We start from the raw sequence: 20,085 nt of genomic DNA on the forward strand, positions 1-20,085 counted from the left end.
TCCTAACCACTGGACCACGAGGGAATTCCCAGAAGTGGAGTTACTTTAAAAGCAGATCATGGATTGGTTCCCAAGGAGGCCAGAACACTGTCACTTAGGAACACATGAAAAAAACCTCATGGCAGAGGAACCAACAGGACACAGATGGCAATTCCTCCAGCTACAAGCTGCAGTCCAGGTCAAGGACAGGCATGTAAGCTGTCCAGCCCAGGCAGGACCGTCAGCCCTTGGACACTCCGCACAGAAGCTTTAGTTATTCAGCACTCCGCTTTTTCCAGAAAGGCCCAGCACCCAAGTATTTCATTGCAGGCGTACCTACTGAAAATACTTAAAACATTCTCCAATTAAAAGGCATCTGTAATCCCCTATAGGTTCATGGTTCAGAGCCATGACTCAGGACATAAGGTGGGGTTGGTGGGTTTGATTCCTGGATCTGTGCTGCTGTGACCTTGGGTAAGTTACAGCTTTTTCATCTGTAAAGTGGGCATAACAACACTTACTCCACAGGGCTACTGAAAAGACTAAATAGGTAATGAATATACAGTGTTCAGCACAGTGGCTGGCACATAGCAAGGGTGCTATAAAACTGTGACATTTTATACACACAGGCTGTCTGCATCTGCCAATGGAGTGTAAGCTACTGAGGGGAGAGATTTTATGTACCTTATACAATGCTGAAGCTTCTAGCACCTAGAAGAGTGTCTGGTGCATAGGAGCTGCTCAATAAAGATTTGTTGAATGAATGATGTGGTAGCTATTATCATTAGGTCTACTATAGGATAGTGGAGTCAATGTGGCAACTTCTTGAGGGATGAGAGAAACCTGAGTAAGGTTAAATAGTGATTCGAAGGAGTCAGTAAAGAGAATGAAGATCCAGGTTCCTGATTTCGGGTCAAAGATACAGGAGAGGCTGGGGAATCAGAGCTCAGGGGAAGGGACTGACTTCTCTATAGAGGGGAGACGTGCCAGAACTCAATGACTAACTGATATCTCGTTGAGAAAGGAAGGAGAAAGAAAAACGTCCAGATTTCTGGCTCAGGTGACAGAGTGAATAGTGGTAACACTCAGTGAAATAGGCAACATGGACTGATTAGAATTACTGGAATTTTGGTGAGTTGGATACACTGAGTTTGAGATGCTCAAGAGTCATCCAAGTGGAGCTGTCCAGCAGGAAGTTGGCTATTTGGGTCTAGAGATCAGAAGAGATTTGGGCTCCAAACAGATTTGAGACTCATCAGCATGTATGTGTTAGCTGAAGCTAACACATAGTGAGAAGAGAAGAAAAAGGGCCATAGTTGAACCCTGGCAGACATCAACTTTTTTTTTTTTACATCAACATTTAAGGGTGGGCACAGCAGAAAGAGATTGCTTGTAAAAGAGACTGAGAAGGAGTAATAGAGAAACAGGAGGAGAACAGGAAGGGAGTTTAGATGAAGCGTTAATAAGAGTTGCAAAATGTTCAAAATGGAGGAAGAGATCAATACTGCCAAACACTTCAGAGAGGTCAAAAAAAGAGGTTCACCCATTGGATGTGTCAGTTAGTCCTTTTGGGTGATCTGGACAAGAGCATTTCAGGGAGGGGAGGGGTGGGAGTGGAAGTGAGAGTACAGAGATTAAGAGTTAGGGGACATGAGGAAGCGGGGAGAACAATGGTAACAAGTCTTCTGCACGCTCTTGGGTCGGGGGACACTCAGCTTGCTCCCAGGCTAGAAGGACAGTGATTCTGTGGAAGTGGCTAGTGCTCTATTCTCCTCTGTAATTTATGGTTTGGGACAAAGCTTTACAAGGATGCCTCTCAATCTTACCACTCTTCCCTGGTATTGTAGTGATAAAAGTCCCAGAATCCATGAAGGGCAGAGAAGGAGGGTCTTTGGAATGTGGGGCTACCAGATACCCAGCTACCTTGGCCAGGAGCCCATAAACTTTCAAATCCCCCAGGGCAGTGCAGTAGGCCTCCTGCACCTTCTCACGCGAGAGTCCTAAGACAGGCAGTTGGGACTCTGTCAATACTCCAGACTTCCTGCCTCAGAGAGCTCAGCAAGGTTTCAAAAGCCATCCTTTGCACTCGGGGGAATTTGGGCAGCTTGGACCACGGCAACAATTCCTTAGTAGCATGAGAATCACAGACACACACAGTCTCAGACACACGCCATGCACCCTGGCCTTCCCAAAGCAAAGAGTGTCCCAAGAGAAGGGAGGTTTTCCTCTGTAGAGCCAGGCAAGAAGGCAATTTCTACACCAGTGCCTCCTGAGCCCCCATCGGGCAACTGGTAGACCTCTGCACTCTGGCCCCTAGTCACCCTGCCCATGGGACAGCAGCTGTGAGAGGCAATAGAATGTGGCAGTTAAGCATATGGGCTAGGCGGTCAGAGTAGGGTTCAAACTGGGCTTCATCACTTCCTATCCGTGTGACCTCAGGCAAACTGCTCGACTTCTTTACGCCTCCGTTTCCTCAGAGTTAAAACTGTATTAATAACAATCCTATTTCATATGGTTGTTGGGAGGATTAAAACAGAAAAAATAGGAGAAGGTCTTAGCAGAGGATCTGAGAAGTCAATATTGATACATCAGTAGGTGTTGGCTGTCAGTGTTGCTGCTGTACTTGGGCACAGCCTGGATTTGGGTTCTGCTTTTGGCTGAAACCGTTCGCCGCAGGCCTCACCTATGGATGCATGCTTGTGCCTGATGCTAAGTGGCTTCACTGGTTACCATCAAAAAGACATGATACTCAATCTTTCATCAAAGCACCTTTAAAAAGCCACTCAAATGTTTATAGCAAAGCATTGCTAGGAAAATGCGGAGTGTCAATTAAGATTTTGTGAGTTGTATTTTTTCTTTAAACCTACATTTTAAATGTTTACCATGACCTATTCTGGGATCTTTATTTCTCCCTGAAAAAACTTACCTGATTTAATGAAAGTCATTGGGAAAACAGAGTTCACTAGTGTCTAACATTAAGTTTTGCTGGAATGATCTAACATTTATAGCCCCAAGATACATCCTCTCATTTCATTCTCTTGACTAATGAGTTATGCTGTGACTTTTCCAAGATCACACATAGCCCATTAAGTGAGAAAGCTGTGAGAATTTTCTGTCTCCAAATCTCATCTCTTTCCAATCTATCATATATTGGTACATGTCAAAATAATTATTTTTCTTCAGTAACTCTCTCTACTGAAAGAGTGTCTCATCAACATTCCTCATTCCCTCAGACTCTCAGTCTCCCAAGGGCAGAAATCAATATCCACTCATGAAACAAGCATTAAGTGCCTACTAAGTGCTAAATGTTCTGCTAAGTATTGGCAGCCATGAATAAGACCATGTCTCTGTGCTAAGAGGTACACAGCCTACTATGTGAGAAGAAACATCAATACATAATTACAAGTACCGTAACAGAGCTATGTGTGCAGCACTAGAGCGGGACAGGTTGAGGAAGGAGTAACTGGGTGTGTGCAGGAACGGAGGTCAGGGAAGACTTTCTGTTCCATGAGACCAATAGATGAAAAGCCCTAATCCAATGTTTACAGCAGAGCAGATGCTCAATAAATTTGATTTCCCTTGGACCTCATGCCCCCTCCTCCCCATCTCTCTCGTTAGAGGACGATGTATCCAGGCAGGCAAGGAGGATTTCCCAGCAGGCAGCAAAAAGGTGTGAGAGGGAGCAGGCTGGCTTCGCAGAGAAGCAGGACTCTGCACCCTAGATGGGCCAGCCCACCAGCACCCCCCCGCTACCACTGCCTGCTCCCCAGTCTGTGCTCAGGCGTAAGAGGCAGTGACTGGGCAGGCTCAAGGAGGAGTGAGGCTTAGGGCCAGAGTGAGAATACCCTTCCCACAGCACTTGGTCAAGAGAGAGAGAGAGAGAGAGAGAGAGAGAGAGGGGGATTTAATGGCTTGTTTTTATTAGATCGGGTCAAAACTAACACGTCAAAAGAGCTGCATTAAGACCCCTTGTGTCAAAATATTATTGCTACCAAAATCAAAATCCTGAATTTACTTACAACTTTTTGGTCAAAATATCCAGAAACACTAGTTACCCACGAGGAAAAAAATTAAACAATCCTAGATCCCAACACCAGGGATCACGCCTAACACTGAAACCAAAACAAAACAATAAAAACTCAGACGGATTAATAATTCAAATATAAATAATAAAGCTATAAAAGTACTGGATGAAAATATAGAGGAAGTCACCTCTATAAATTACTATGTGTGGATATAAATTCAAAAACTGCTACAGAGGGCAATTTGCCAATAACTTTCAAAATTTAAAACACACATAACTTTGGATCCATAAATATCACTTTATTCTAGATAATCTCACATGTGTGGGGAGTGTTGTATAAAAAAGGTTATTCACTTAAGTAATATTTAGAGTAGTAAAAAATGGCAATTGCCTAACTGTCCATCAATAGGGAACTGATGCAGTAAAGTATAGTTTAGTTCATGGAATGCTGTGTAAAGAAGGGACTTCTGCTTCCCACCATGATAGAATAACAGGGGTGGGATTTACCCTCCTACCTTCAACAACCAGAAAACAAGTCAAAATAGATGAAACAAGTCTTCAGACCAGTGCAGGGATGGGGAACCCAAACAGAGCCCAGTGGTCTTTCTGAGTTGAAAAAAAGCGATCAAAGTTTAGGGAGGGCAAGAAGACTAGAATTTGTGGAGACTACCACAGAGGACAGAGATGCTCAGAATGCCCCAGAGATCTGCAAAGGGGTCCCCTCAGATCTTTGGCCAAGTACTGATCTGGGCGTATATGAGGGGAAATTCTGAGGCTGAGGAAAGGCCACTGGGAAGCGGTAGATCAAACAACTCCTGGTGTTCATACAGGGCTGGGAATTGTTTGTATTCATAAAACAATTGTGGAAATAAATCAGGCAGAGTGGAAATTCCTCATAATGCACAAGGCATTGGGTCCAGTCCTCAGACAGGTACTGCGTTAGTTATGGGGATAAATTAGCCCTAGACAAATGGTTGCTCAACACCTGCACTAACAATGTTAAAAGCAAATCTCAAAGGGATACAACTGATTCCAAGAAACTTAACTACATGTCCAAGCAAAACTAGCACTATTTAAGAGAATATAACAAAATCTAGCACAGAAAAACATAAATTTCACATTGTCTTGAATCTAATAAAAAATTACCAGGCAGGCATATGAAGAATCAGAAAAATATAAGCCATTTTCAGGAGAAAAATCAATCAACAGAAACCATCCCAGAAATGACACAGATGGTGAGATTACCAGACAAGGATGTTTAAACAGCTATTCTAAATATATTCTCTATGTTCAGGAAGGTAGAAAAACACAAGAACATAATAAAGAATGAAATGCAAGACATAAAAAGACCTAAATGGAACCACAGAGATTAAAAACACAATATCTGAAACGAAAACACACCAGATGGGATTAACAGCTGATTAGACACCACAAGAGAAATATCAGTGGATGTGAAAACATAGCAATATCAACTATCTAAAATGAAACACAAAGAGAAATAAGAAAAAACTGGGGGAAAAAAACACCAAAGAAACCTAGCATTAAACAAACCAGTTGGATGAATGGCTTAACATACATGTAATTGGAATCCTGGGAAAGGTGATGGGCAGAAAAAATATTTGAAAAAATAAGGACAAAAAGCATCCAAATTTGATTAAAAAATAAACTATAAACCCATACATCCAATGAGCTAAATAAATGCAAGCCAAGAATAATATAAAGAAAACCACAACAAACTGCATCATATCAAATTGCTGAGAACGAGTGATAAGGAGAAAAATCTCAAAGAGCAGGCAGAGGAAAAGAGAAACATTGCATATGAAGTGAAAAAAGGTAAACGGACTTCCCTGGTGGTCCAGTGCTTAACAATCCACCTTCCAATGCAGGGGATGTGGGTTCGATCCCTGGTCAGGGAACTAAGATCCGACATGCCACAGGCAACTAAGCCCACACGCCACAACTAGAGAGAAGCCACAACTAGAGAAGCCCACATGCCACAGCGAAGATCCCACATGCCGCAACTAAGACCTGATGCAGACAAATAATAAAATAAAATTTAAATAAATAAATAAATAAGTAAATAAGGTAAGAATGACAGAAGACTTTCGTTAGAAACTATACAAGCCAAAAGAAAGTTAAGTTATATCTTTAAAGTACTGCATGTGTGTCAAATTGTCAACCTAGAATTGTATACACAGCCAAAAACAAACTTTCGAAACTGAAGGTAAAATAGACTTTATCAGACAAACCAAAGCTGATAGACTTCATTGCCATAAGATCTTCCTCATAAGAAATGTTAAAAGACGTTCTTTAAGCAGAAGAAAAAGAACACCATATAGAAATATGTATCTACACAAAGGAAGAAAGAACAACAGTAAAACTAAGTTTGTGGGTAACTATAAAAGAGTTTTCAGGGACATCCCTGGTGGTGTAGTGGATAAGAATCCTCCTACCAATGCAGGGGACATGGGTTCAATCCCTGGTCCAGGAAGATCCCACATGCTGCGGAGCAACTAAGCCCGTGTGCCACAACTACTGAAGCCTGCACGCCTAGAGCCCGTGCACTGCAACGAAGAGTAGCCTCGGCTCACCACAACTTAGAGAAAGCCCATGTGCAGCAACAAAGACCCAATGCAGCCATAAAAAAAAAAAAAAATTAAATCAAAAAGCAAAGGGAGAATGAAAACAAATCCGAGGGGGAAAAAAAAGGCTTTTCATTCTAATTTTTAAAAACTTTTAAAATTTAAATTGTGGTAAAATACACATAACATAAAATTTACTATCTTAAACATTTTTAAGTGTACAATTCAGTAGTGTTAAGTACTTTCACATTGTTATGCACTCAATCTCCAGAATGCTTTTCATCTTGTAAAACTGAAACTCTATTAAATATCCATTAAACAGCAATTCCTCATTTCCCCCTGTCCCCAGCCTCTGGCAACCACCATTCTATCTTCTATCTCTGTGAGTCTGACTACCCTAGATACCTCACATAAGTGAAATAAAACAGTATTGTCTTTCTATGACTGGCTTATTTCACTTAGTATAATGTCCTCAAGGTTCACCTACACAGTAGCATCTGTCAGAACTTCCCCTCTTTTTAAGGCTGAATAATATTCCATTCCATGTATATACCACATTTTATCTTTTCATCAGTTGACAGACTCTTGGATTGCTTTGGCTACTGTGAATAATGCTGCTATGAACATGAATGTGTAGATACCTCTTTCAGACCCTGCTTTCATTTCTTTTGGGTATATACCCAAAAGTAGAACTGCTGGGTCATATAGTAATTCTACTTTCAGTTTTTTGAGTAACACCATGCTGTTTTCCATAGTGGCTGCACCACCAATTTACATTGTCACCAGCAGTGCAAAAGGGTTCTGATTTCTCCACATCCTTGTCAACACTTGCTTTTTTCTGCTTTTGTGATAGCAGCCACCCTAATGAGTGTGAGGTAGTATCTCATTGTGTTTTTTTTTGTTTGTTTTGTTTTTTTGGCTGTGTTGGGTCTTCGTTGCTGCCCACTGGCTTTCTCTAGTTGCGGCAAGTGGGGGCTACTCTTCATTGAGGTGCGCAGGCTTCTCATTGCAGTGGCTTCTCTTGTTGCAGAGCACGGACTCCAGGTACACGGGCTTCAGTAGTTGTGGCTCGCGGCTCTAGAGCGCAGGGTCAGTAGTTGTGGCACCCGGGCTTAGTTGCTCCACGGCATGTGGGATCTTCCTGGACCAGGGCTCGAACCCGTGTCCCCTGCATTGGCAGGCAGATTCTTAACCACTGCACCACCAGGGCAGCCCTCTCATTGTAGCTTCGATTTGCATTTCCCCAATGACTAATTATATTGAGCATTTTTTCATGTGCTTATTGGCTATTTGTATATCATCTTTGGAGAAATGTCTATTTGAATCCTTCACCCATTTGTTGTTGTTCTTGAGTGGTAGGAGTTCTTTATATATTCTGGATATTAACACCACATCAGATATATAATGTGCAAATATCTTCTCCCATTCTGTAGGTTGCCTTTTCCTGCTCACTTTTTTTTTGTTTGTTTTATGTTTTGTTTCTTTTTTAATTTATTAATTTGAGGTGGTAAATAATTTCTCCAAAGAGTACAATGCTTCTGAAATACCCAACACATTATTTCATTTGAGAGAAAAGCTATTGGAACCAAAGAGATAATACCAAATGCTTGGGCCTCCAGGAATTTAAAACTACTTCAAAAGTTTTTCAATATTCACACACATGCCTATAACTTCCTACGCAAAATTCAATGAATAAAAATTCTATTTCTATGTTGAGTTTTTATGAAAAAAAAATAATTCCTACATTCTTTAGAAAATTGAAGTTATGAGTAGCTTTATATTTCACACAGCTTTATCCAATATTCTACGAGGTGGGAGAATTGCATTGGTCCAGGAATCAGCACAAAGAGAAGTGTACTGGAGTGAGCTGATGCAATATCAACAACCTATGTACATAAGGATGTCAAAGTAATACAATCACTTCTGAAAAATCAATAATTGCCACAATCTCAAGAAGCATCCTTCTTATTATTTCTTTTTTTTTTTAAGCTTCTTTTTTTTTTTTAAACATCTTTATTGGAGTATAATTGCTTTACAATGGTGTGTTAGTTTCTGCTTTATAACAAAGTGAATCAGTTATACATATACATATGTTCCCATATCTCTTCCCTTTTGCATCTCCCTCCCTCCCCCCCTCCCTATCCCACCCCTCTAAGTGGTCACACAGCACTGAGCTGATCTCCCTGTGCTATGCAGCTGCTTCCCACTAGCTATCTATTTTACATTTGGTAGTGTATATATGTCCATGACACTCTCTCACCCTGTCACATCTCACCCCTCCCCCTCCCCATATCCTCAAGTCCATTCTCTAGTAGGTCTGTGTCTTTATTCCCGTCTTGCCACTAGGTTCTTCATGACCTTTTTTTTTTTTTTCCTTAGATTCCATATATATGTGTTAGCATACTGTATTTGATTTCCTCTTTCTGACTTACTTCACTCTGTATGACAGACTCTAACTCCATCCACCTCATTACAAATACCTCCATTTCATTTCTTTTTATGGCTGAGTAATATTCCATTGTATATATGTGCCACATCTTCTTTATCCATTCATCCGATGATGGACACTTAGGTTGCTTCCATGTCCTGGCTATTGTAAATAGAGCTGCAATGAACATTTTGGTACATGACTCTTTTTGAATTATGGTTTTCTCAGGGTATATGCCCAGTAGTGGGATTGCTGGGTCATATGGTAGTTCTATTTTTAGTTTTTTAAGGAACCTCCATACTGTTCTCCATAGTGGCTGTATCAATTTACATTCCCACCAACAGTGCAAGAGTGTTCCCTTTTCTCCACACCCTCTCCACCATTTATTGTTTCTAGATTTTTTGATGATGGCCATTCTGACTGGTGTGAGATGATACCTCATTGTAGTTTTGATTTGCATTTCTCTAATGATTAATGATGTTGAGCATTCTTTCATGTGTCTGTTGGCCATCTGTATATCTTCTTTGGAGAAATGTCTATTTAGGTCTTCTGCCCATTTTTGGATTGGGTTGTTTGTTTTTTTGTTATTGAGCTGCATGAGCTGCTTGTAAATCTTGGAGATTAATCCTTTGTCAGTTGCTTCATTTGCAAATATTTTCTCCCATTCTGAGGGCTGTCTTTTGGTCTTGTTTATGGTTTCCTTTGCTGTGCAAAAGCTTTTAAGTTTCATTAGGTCCCATTTGTTTATTTGTGTTCTTATTTCCATTTCTCTAGGGGCTGGGTCAAAAAGGATCTTGCTGTGATTTATGTCATAGAGTGTTCTGCCTATGATTTCCTCTAAGAGTTTGATAGTGTCTGGCCTTACACTTAGGTCTTTAATCCATTTTGAGTTTATTTTTGTGTATGGTGTCAGGGAGTGTTCTAATTTCATACTTTTACATGTAGCTGTCCAGTTTTCCCAGCAACACTTATTGAAGAGGCTGTCTTTTCTCCACTGTATATGCTTGCCTCCTTTATCGAAGATAAGGTGACCATATGTGCGTGGGTTTATCTCTGGGCTTTCTATCCTGTTCCATTGATCGGTATTTCTGTTTTTGTGCCAGTACCATACTGTCTTGATTACTGTAGCTTTGTAAAATAGTCTGAAGTCAGGGAGACTGATTCCTCCAGCTCCATTTTTCGTTCTCAAGATTGCTTTGGCTATTCGGGGTGTTTTGTGTCTCCATACAAATTGTGAATTTTTTTGTTCTAGTTCTGTGAAAAATGCCAGTGGTAGTTTGATAGGGATTGCATTGAATCTGTAGATTGCTTTGGGTAGTAGAGTCATTTTCACAATGTTGATTCTTCCAATCCAAGAACATGGTATATCTCTCCATCTATTTGTACCATCTTTAATTTCTTTCATCAGTGTCCTATAATTTTCTGCATACAGGTCTTTTGTCTCCTTAGGTAGGTTTATTCCTAGATATCTTATTCTTTTTGTTGCAATGGTAAACGGGAGTGTTTTCTTAATTTCACTTTCAGATTTTTCATCATTAGTATATAGGAATGCAAGAGATTTCTGTGCATTAATTTTGTATCCTGCTACTTTACCAAATTCATTGATTAGCTCTAGTAGTTTTCTGGTAGCATCTTTAGGATTCTCTATGTATAGTATCATGTCATCTGCAAACAGTGACAGCTTTACTTCTTCTTTTCCGATTTGGATTCCTTTTATTTCTTTTTCTTCTCTGATTGTTGTGGCTAACACTACCAAAACTATGTTGAATAATAGTGGTGAGAGTGGGCAACCTTGTCTTGTTCCTGATCTTAGTGGAAATGGTTTCAGTTTTTCACCATTGAGGACAATGTTGGCTGTGGGTTTGTCATATATGGCCTTTATGATGTTGAGGAAAGTTCCCTCTATGCCTACTTTCTGCAGGGCTTTTATCATAAATGCATGTTTAATTTTGTCGAAAGCTTTCTCTGCATCTATTGAGATGAGCATATGGTTTTTCTCCTTCAATTTTTTAATATGATGTATCACATTGATTGATTTGCGTATATTGAAGAATCCTTGCAATCCTGGAATAAACCCCACTTGATCATGGTGTATGATCCTTTTAATGTGCTGTTGGATTCTGTTTGCTAGTATTTTGTTGAGGATTTTTGCATCTATGTTCATCAGTGATATTGGCCTGTAGTTTTCTTTCTTTGTGACATCTTTGTCTGGTTTTGGTATCAGGGTGATGGTGGCCTCGTAGAATGAGTTGGGGAGTGTTCCTCCCTCTGCAATATTTTGGAAGAGTTTGAGAAGGCTAGGTGTTAGCTCTTCTCTAAATGTTTGATAGAATTCGCCTGTGAAGCCATCTGGTCCTGGGCTTTTGTTTGTTGGAAGATTTTTAATCACAGTTTCAATTTCAGTGCTTGTGATTGGTCTGTTCATATTTTCTATTTCTTCCTGGTTCAGTCTCGGCAGGTTGTGCATTTCTAAGAATCTGTCCATTTCTTCCAGGTTGTCCATTTTATTGGCATAGAGTTGCTTGTAGTAATCTCTCATGATCGTTTGTATTTCTGCACTGTCAGTGGTTACTTCTCCTTTTTCATTTCTAATTCTATTGATTTGAGTCTTCTCCCTTTTTCTCTTGATGAGTCTGGCTAATGGTTTATCAATTTTGTTTATCTTCTCGAAGAACCAGCTTTTAGTTTCATTGATTTTTGCTATTGTTTCCTTCATTTCTTTTTCATTTATTTCTGATCTGATCTTTATGATTTCTTTCCTTCTTCTAGCTTTGGGGTTTTTTTTGCTCTTCTTTCTCTAATTGCTTTAGGTGCAAGGTTAGGTTGTTTATTCGAGATGTTTCCTGTTTCTTGATGTAGGCTTGTATTGCTATAAACTTCCCTCTTAGAACTGCTTTTGCTGCGTCCCATAGGTTTTGGGTCGTCGTGTCTCCATTGTCATTTGTTTCTAGGTATTTTTTGATTTCCCCTTTGATTTCTTCAGTGATTACTTCGTTATTAAGTAGTGTATTCTGTAGCCTCCATGTGTTTGTATTTTTTACAGATCTTTTCCTGTAATTGATATCTAGTCTCATAGCGTTGTGGTCGGAAAAGATACTTGATACGATTTCAATTTTCTTAAATTTACCAAGGCTTGATTTGTGACCCAAGATATGATCTATCCTGGAGAATGTTCCATGAGCACTTTAGAAAAATGTGTATTCTGTTGTTTTTGGGTGGAATGTCCTATCAATATCAATTAAGTCCATCTTGTTTAATGTATCATTTAAAGCTTGTGTTTCCTTATTTATTTTCATTTTGGATGATCTGTCCATTGGTGAAAGTGGGGTGTTAAAGTCCCCTACTATGATTGTGTTACTGTCAATTTCCCCTTTTATGGCTGTTAGTATTTGCCTTATGTATTGAGGTGCTCCTATGTTGGGTGCATAAATATTTACAATTGTTATATCTTCTTCTTGAATCAATCCCTTGATCATTATATAGTGTCCTTCTTTGTCTCTTGTAAAAGTCTTTATTTTAAAGTCTATTTTGTCTGATATGAGAATTGCTACTCCAGCTTTCTTTTGATTTCCATTTGCATGGAATATCTTTTTCCATCCCCTCACTTTCAGTCTGTATGTGTCTCTAGGTCTGAAGTGGGTCTCTTGTAGACAGCATATATATGGGTCTTGTTTTTGTATCCATTCAGCCCGTCTGTGTCTTTTGGTGGGAGCATTTAATCCATTTACATTTAAGGTAATTATCAATATGTATGTTCCTATTCCCATTTTCTTAAATATTTTGGGTTTGTTATTGTAGGTGTTTTCCTTCTCTTGTGTTTCTTGCCTAGAGAAGTTCCTTTAGCATTTGTTGTAAAGCTGGTTTGGTGGTGCTGAACTCTCTCAGCTTTTGCTTGTCTGTAAAGGTTTTAATTTCTCCATCAAATCTGAATGAGATCCTTGCTGGGTAGGGTAACCTTGGTTGTAGGTTTTTCTCCTTCATGACTTTAAGTATATCCTGCCACTCCCTTCTGGCTTGCAGAGTTTCTGCTGAAAGATCAGCTGTTAACCTTATGGGGATTCCCTTGTGTGTTATTTGTTGTTTTTCCCTTGCTGCTTTTAATATGTTTTCTTTATATTTAATTTTGGATAGTTTGATTAATATGTGTCTTGGCGTGTTTCTCCTTGGATTTATCCTGTATGGGACTCTCTGTGCTTCCAGGACTTGATTAACTATTTCCTTTCCCATATTAGGGAAGTTTTCAACTATAATCTCTTCAAATATTTTCTCAGTCCCTTTCTTTTTCTCTTCTTCTTCTGGGACCCCTATAATTCGAATGTTGGTGCGTTTAATGTTGTCCCAGAAGTCTCTGAGACTGTCCTCAATTCTTTTCATTCTTTTTTCTTTATTCTGCTCTGCAGTAGTTACTTCCATTATTTTATCTTCCAGGTCACTTATCCGTTCTTCTGCCTCAGTTATTCTGCTATTGATCCCATCTAGAGTATTTTTAATTTCATTTATTGTGTTTTTCATCGTTGCTTGGTTCCTCTTTAGTTCTTCTACGTCCTTGTTAAATGTTTCTTGCATTTTGTCTATTCTATTTCCAAGATTTTGGATCATCTTTACTATCATTATTCTGAATTCTTTTTCAGGTAGACTGCCTATTTCCTCTTCATTTGTTAGGTCTGGTGTGTTTTGACCCTGCTCCTTCACCTGCTGTGTGTTTTTTTGTCTTCTCATTTTGCTTATCTTACTGTGGTTGGGGTCTCCTTTTCACAGGCTGCAGGTTTATAGTTCCCGTTGTTTTTGGTATCTGTCCCCAGTGGCTAAGGTTCATTCAGTGGGTTGTGTAGGCTTCCTGGTGGAGGGGACTAGTGCCTGTGTTCTGGTGGATGAGGTTGGATCTTGTCTTTCTGGTGGGCACGTCCACGTCTGGTGGTGTGTTTTGGGGTGTCTGTGGCCTTATTATGATTTCAGGCAGCCTCTCTGCTAATGGATGGGGCTGTGTTCCTGTCTTGCTAGTTGTTTGGCATAGGGTGTCCAGCACTGTAGCTTGCTGGTCGTTGAATGAAGCTGGGTCTTGATGTTGAGATGGAGATCTCTGAGAGATTTTTGCCATTTGGTATTACGTGGAGCTGGGAGGTCTCTTGTGGACCAGTGTCCTGAAGTTGGCTCTCCCACCTCAGAGGCACAGCCCTGATGCCTGGCTGGAGCACCAAGAGCCTTTCATCCACACGGCTCAGAATAAAAGGGAGAAAATAATAGAAAGAAAGAAAGAAAGAGGATAAAATAAAATAAAATAAAGCTATTATAATAAAAAATAAGAAAAAAAATTATTATGAAAAACTTTATTAAGAAAAAAATTTTTTAATTTTTTTAAAATAAAAAATATGAAAAAACTTACTAAAATTTTTTTATTAATTTCTAAAAATAGAAAATAAGGAAAAAATTATTAAGAAAACATTTATATAGAAAAAAAAACTTTTTAAGTAAAAAAAAAAAAAAACAAAAAAAAACGGACGGACCTAACTCTAGGACTAATGGTGAAAACAAAGCTATACAGACCCAGAAGCATACACATATACACTCACAAAAAAAGGAAAAGGGGAAAAATTAATATATCCTGCTCCCAAAGTCCACCTCCTGAATTTGGGATGATTCATTGTCTATTCAGGTATTCAACAGATGCAGGCACTTCAAGTTGTTTGTGGAGCTTTAATCGCTGCTTCTGAGGCTGCTGGGAGAGATTTCCCTTTCTCTTCTTTGTTCATACAGCTCCCAGGGTTCAGCTTTGGATTTGGACCCGCCTCTGCATGTAGGTCGCCTGAGGGTGTCTTTTCCCCGCCCAGACAGAACGGGGTTAAAGGAGCAGCTGCTTCAGAGGCTCTGGCTCACTCAGGCCGGGGCAAGGGAGGGGTATGGATGCGGGGCGAGCCTGCGGCGGCAGAGGCCAGCGTGACGTTGCAGCAGCCTGAGGCGCGCCGTGCGTTCTCCCGGGGAAGTTGTCCCTGGATCACGGGACCCTGGCGGTGGCGGGCTGCACAGGCTCCTGGGACGAGCGGTGTGGAGAGTGACCTTTGCTTGCACACAGGCTTCTTGGTGGCGGCAGCAGCAGCCTTAGCGTCTCCTGCCCGTCTCTGGGGTCCACACTGATAACCGCGGCTCACGCCCGCCTCTGGGGTCCGCGCTGATAGCCGCGGCTCGCGCCCGACTCTGGGGTCCACGCTGATAGCTGCGGCTCGCGCCCGTCTCTGGAGTTCGTTTAGGCGGCACTCTGAATCCCCTCTCCTTGCGCGCCGTGAAACAAAGAGGCAAGAAAAAGTCTCTTGCCTCTTCGGCAGCTGCAGACTTTTTCCCGGACTCCCTCCCGGCTAGCACCGAAGCTGGAGCCTCAGCTCCCAGCCCCCGCCCGCCCCGGCGGGTGAGCAGACAAGCCTCTCAGGCTGGTGAGTGCTGCTCGGCACCGAGCCTCTGTGCGGGAATCTCTCCGTTTTTCCCTCTGCGCCCCTGTTGTCGTGGGTTCCGCGCTGATAGCCGCGGCTCGCGCCCGTCTCTGGAGCTCGTTTAGGCGGCGCTCTCAATCCCCTCTCCTTGCGCGCCGCGAAACAAAAAGGCAAGAAAAAGTCTCTTGCCTCTTTGGCAACTGCAGACTTTTCCCCGGACTCCCTCCCGGCTAGCACCGAAGCTGGAGCCTCAGCTCCCAGCCCCCGCCCGCCCCGGCGGCTGAGCAGACAAGCCTCTCAGGCTGGTGAGTGCTGCTCGGCACTGATCCTCCATGCGGGTATCTCTCCGCTTTGCCCTCCGCACCCCTGTGGCTGCGCTCTCCTCCATGGATCTGAAGCTTCCCCCCTCTGCCACCCGCAGTCTCTGCCCGCGAAGGGGCTTCCTAGTGTGTGGAAACCTTTCCTCCTTCACAGCTCCCTCCCACTGATGCAGGTCCCGTCCTTATTCTTTTGTCTCTGTTCTTTCTTTTTTCTTTTGCCCTACCCAAGTACGTGGGGATTTTCTTGCCTTTTGGGAGGTCTGACGTCGTCTGCCAGCATTCAGTGGGTGTTCTGTAGGAGCAGTTCCACGTGTAGATGTATTTCTACTATATCTGTGGGAAGGAAGGTGATCTCCGCATCTTACTCTTCCGCCATCTTGCCCAGACCCCCTGCTCACTTTTAATTCACTTTAAATAATTAACTGTTTAAAACAAAAATAAATAAGGACAGTGTTGTGTGGGTTTATAATACATAAATGTAAAATATGACAAAAATAGCACAAAGGGCAGAAGGTGAAATGGAAGTATACTGTTCTAAGGTTCATAAGCTCTAAGCAAAGTGCTATAATATTATTTAAAAGTAGATTATAAATCAACGATGTGTATTGTAAACTCTAGAATAATCATGAAAAACATAAAACAAAGAGGCATAGCTATTAAACCAACAGTTTTATTTTATGGTAAAATAAAACCATAAAACACACTCAATTAACCCAAAAGGAAGCAGGAAAAGAAAGGGAAAAAAGAAACTAGCAGAAAACTCATAGCAAGATGGTAGATTTAAGCCGAACCACACTGATGATTACATTAAATATAAACAGTATAAACATTCCAGTAAAAGGCAGGCATTATCAGATTGGATAAAAAAGCAAGACTCCATTATGTGTCGTCTGCAAGAAACCCTCTCTAATTATAAAGAAACAGATAGGTTAAATGTAAAAGGAGGGACTGCTGCCAACCACACCCCTAAGATCCAACTTCTCTGATGCTCAAGGGTATAAACATACAAACTCCTTCTCCACCAGAAAACGTAAAAGAATAGAAAAACATATACCATGATGAAACTAACTTTTAAAAGGCTGGAGCGGTTATATTAATATCAAACAAGGAAGATTTCAGAACAAGGATTATGACCAGTGAAAAAGGGACATTTCAGAAAAATGAAGGAATCTATTCAGCAAGGGGCTACAATCCTAAATGTGTATGCACTAAATGGCAGAGCTTCAAAATACACTGAAGCAAAAACTGATAAATGGAGACTTCAACATCCCTCTGTTAGTAACTGACCATATGTGGAATCTAAAAATAAAATGATACACTTAACCACTGTGCCACCAGAGAAGTCCTGGGAAAGACTTCTTAGATAAAACATCAAAAGCAGGGCTTCCCTGGTAAGCCCTCTACGCCTTCCCTTCCCTCTAAACCTACTAGAACAGCTAAAATTAAAAAGATTGATGTCAGGGATATAAAATAACTAAAACTCTTATACTTTGCTGGTAGGAAAGCAAAACAGTATAGTCACTTTGGAAAACAGTTTGGCAAATTCTTCTGAAGTGAAGCATACATCCTCTACACAAATGTTTATACTGGCTTTATTTATAATAGCTAAAAACTGGAATTAACCCAAATGTCTTTTGACTGTTGAATAAACAACATACAATGTTATGCCCATATAATGGAATACTATTCAGCAATAAAAAGGAACAAGCAACTGCTACACACATGTGTGAATCCCAAATGCATTATACTAAACAAAAGAGGCAGACCCAAAAGGCTACTATATGATCCATTTATATGACATTCTGGAAATACTACAGGGACAGTAGTTGTCAGGGCCTGGGGGTCAAGGGAGGGGTTAACTGCAAAGAAGTATGAAGGAACTTTTGGGGGTGATGTTGGACATGTTCTATTAACTGTTACGGTGGTTGCACAAAGGTATTATCAAAACTCATACAACTATACTAATATGTAGATTTTACTGTATGTAAATTAAACCTCAACAAATCTTTAATAAAATTATGACACCTCCAAACAATTATATATTATGCAATCATTTAAAATATGAGATGAATCCATATATGCTGGTAATAGGATAAACTCTAAGACATATTGTTAGGAGTAAAAAGCAAGATACAGTATTATAAATACAGTATGTTCCTGTTTATAGTAATATTGGCTGTCTCTGGGATCTGGAGTGGGAATATATACCCTTTTGTACTGTTTGAGTTTTTTTTCCCCACATGCTTGTATTACTTTCAATTAGAAAACCCATACACAGGTCAAGGAAAACTCACAGGTGTCTGGCCCAGGGGCCTGAGCAATGTAGGTCTGAGAAAACCCATGCAAGAATATGGAACATGGTGCCAGACACTTAAGAAGTGCTCAGTAAATAGCTGGGGGAAACAAAACATTGGAATCAAGTCAGAAGGCAGACCCCGGACAAAGAGATCTCTAACTGAACACCAGATATTCAGCCAGTAGAGCCTTCTGCTTTATACAAGGAGCTAAGCTTGGATTGCTGACATTAGGAAAGAAAAGGAGCATAAAATCCAAATATCCTGGATTTGCTTTTGGGCAAGCTGTCAGCATTCCTTTGCAAGCACACTGTGTGCCCTAACCTCAGCCTTCTAAGGGACGGGGTGCATACCCTTCCCCCGTGAACACAGCCCACCCCAAGAGGCCACCCCTAGGGCTCCTCTGGTGGTCTGAGTGCTACATCCTGACTCCCAGAGGTCCCAAGCAGCCCCTCCTACATCCCCTCCAAGTCAGATAGTCCTATAACTCTCTGAAGGAACAAAACGACCCCAAGGGTCTCACTGCACTCGGACCACAGACAAGACGATCGCAGCATGTCAGGCTCTTTTCCACAACAAGGTTTCAAGAAAGAAAACCCGAAAGGAAAAGGCGGATAAGCAAGCAAGGCCTCTCAGTGGAATTGGGTGAAAGGATCTCCCAGGGTTTGGCACAGCTTCTTTCAGCAGCTCCTATCAAGGAAATCAGGAACTCTAGAACGCCAGGCTCAGAAACTCCTCTTTATTTCCTGCTTTATTTGGATTTGCCTCCCTGAAGCCAGGTAGTTGGTCCTAGCTTCCAAAAAAGACTACGAGCTTCTGCGCTGTGGAGCACTGTCTGGCTGCCTCTGGATACCTGGCTTCCAAGGGGAACCATGTAGGTTCTACCTCGTCTCTTTCCTCCACAGAAATGAGCTGTGCTGGCAGGTACAAGCTCTGAGAGGAAGACGGGGGTAAGGTGTAGCAAGGGCCTAGAGTGGGACTGGAGAAGGAACCAACCAAAAGCAAAGTCCTTTCCAGGCACCCACAGACTCAAGGACACACGAGGGAAGGTACCACAGAATCTCATTTTCTCAGAGGCACACCACTTGCCACAAGGGGCAGGGTGTCTGAGTCCTGGGCCATGGACCAGGCTATCCAGGTGATGGGAAGAAACAGGAGCACTTACCGGGGGAAGATGGCAGTCATCAAGGCTGAAGCATAGCCAGGCTTGCAAGTTCCCTCTGAAAAGTTTGCGTACTTGGTGGCTAACTCAGCAGGCCTATGGGAAGAGAAAGAGAGTCACAGCTTGCCAGGCACTGAGCAGTGGTTACTAGTTCATAAAGAGCTGTAGGTGTGTAAACCCTGAATAAAGCTTCACTCCCTACAATCAGCACTTCAGCCCCTTTTCCACACCAAGGCCCTGGAGGTGGGGGTAAGGGGGAGGAGCCAAGAAACCCTAAAGGAATAGGTAGATAAATAAGTAAGGCCCAGCACTGGAATTTGGTAAAAAGAGCTCACTGGGTTTTGCATAGAATCTTTGCAGTAAGCCTGATTCCAGGGAAATCAGGAACTCCATCCAGGCTCCCAGATTGGGAGAGTAGAGCCTGGAGACCTAAGGAGAGAGCCGCCAGACTTTGATAAAGTCACAGGCACTACCCTTTCAACCTTCCTGTATATGTCTACATGTCCAGCCTCATCTGCCTCTATTCTCTCCACACACACTATGATCCAGCTAGTGGGAACCACTCACAGTGCCCTGAATGTAGATCAAATACATGTTGGGGCGTTTAGTTAAGGATGCTCTCCTATCCTCTGTGCCTGGAATGTTCTTCCTTGTCCTTCTCCACCTGCCTGTGCCTCCTGGTCCTTCACAACTCAGCTCAGATGTCAGTTTCTCTGGGCTTGGTTCCCTGACCCCCAGATTGGGCCAAGTGCCTCCCTGTGCTCACCGCCCACCCCCCGCCACCCGCATTACATGATTGCCCAGCACTCGCTCTACGGAATTGCAATCGTTGGTAGTGTGTCTCCCTCACTGCACTGTAAATTCCCAAGGTCAG

At 41.7% G+C, this 20,085-nt stretch overlaps 1 protein-coding gene across 5 annotated transcripts in view; it reads right to left on the bottom strand.

The window, feature by feature from the left end:
• Positions 1–20,085, bottom strand: part of ST3GAL3 (ST3 beta-galactoside alpha-2,3-sialyltransferase 3) — a 236,548-nt gene that overhangs the window by 58,794 nt on the left and 157,669 nt on the right. For all 5 annotated transcript variants that reach the window (XM_082365374.1, XM_082365376.1, XM_082365373.1 and 2 more), the window contains one exon: positions 19,215–19,307. In XM_082365374.1, coding sequence (XP_082221500.1) covers positions 19,215–19,307 — 93 coding nt within the window. The remainder of the gene's footprint in view (positions 1–19,214; positions 19,308–20,085) is intronic.

Source organism: Balaenoptera borealis (assembly GCF_965194805.1).
Source record: "Balaenoptera borealis genome assembly, chromosome: 1".
In the NCBI taxonomy this organism is placed as follows: Eukaryota; Metazoa; Chordata; class Mammalia; order Artiodactyla; family Balaenopteridae; genus Balaenoptera; species Balaenoptera borealis.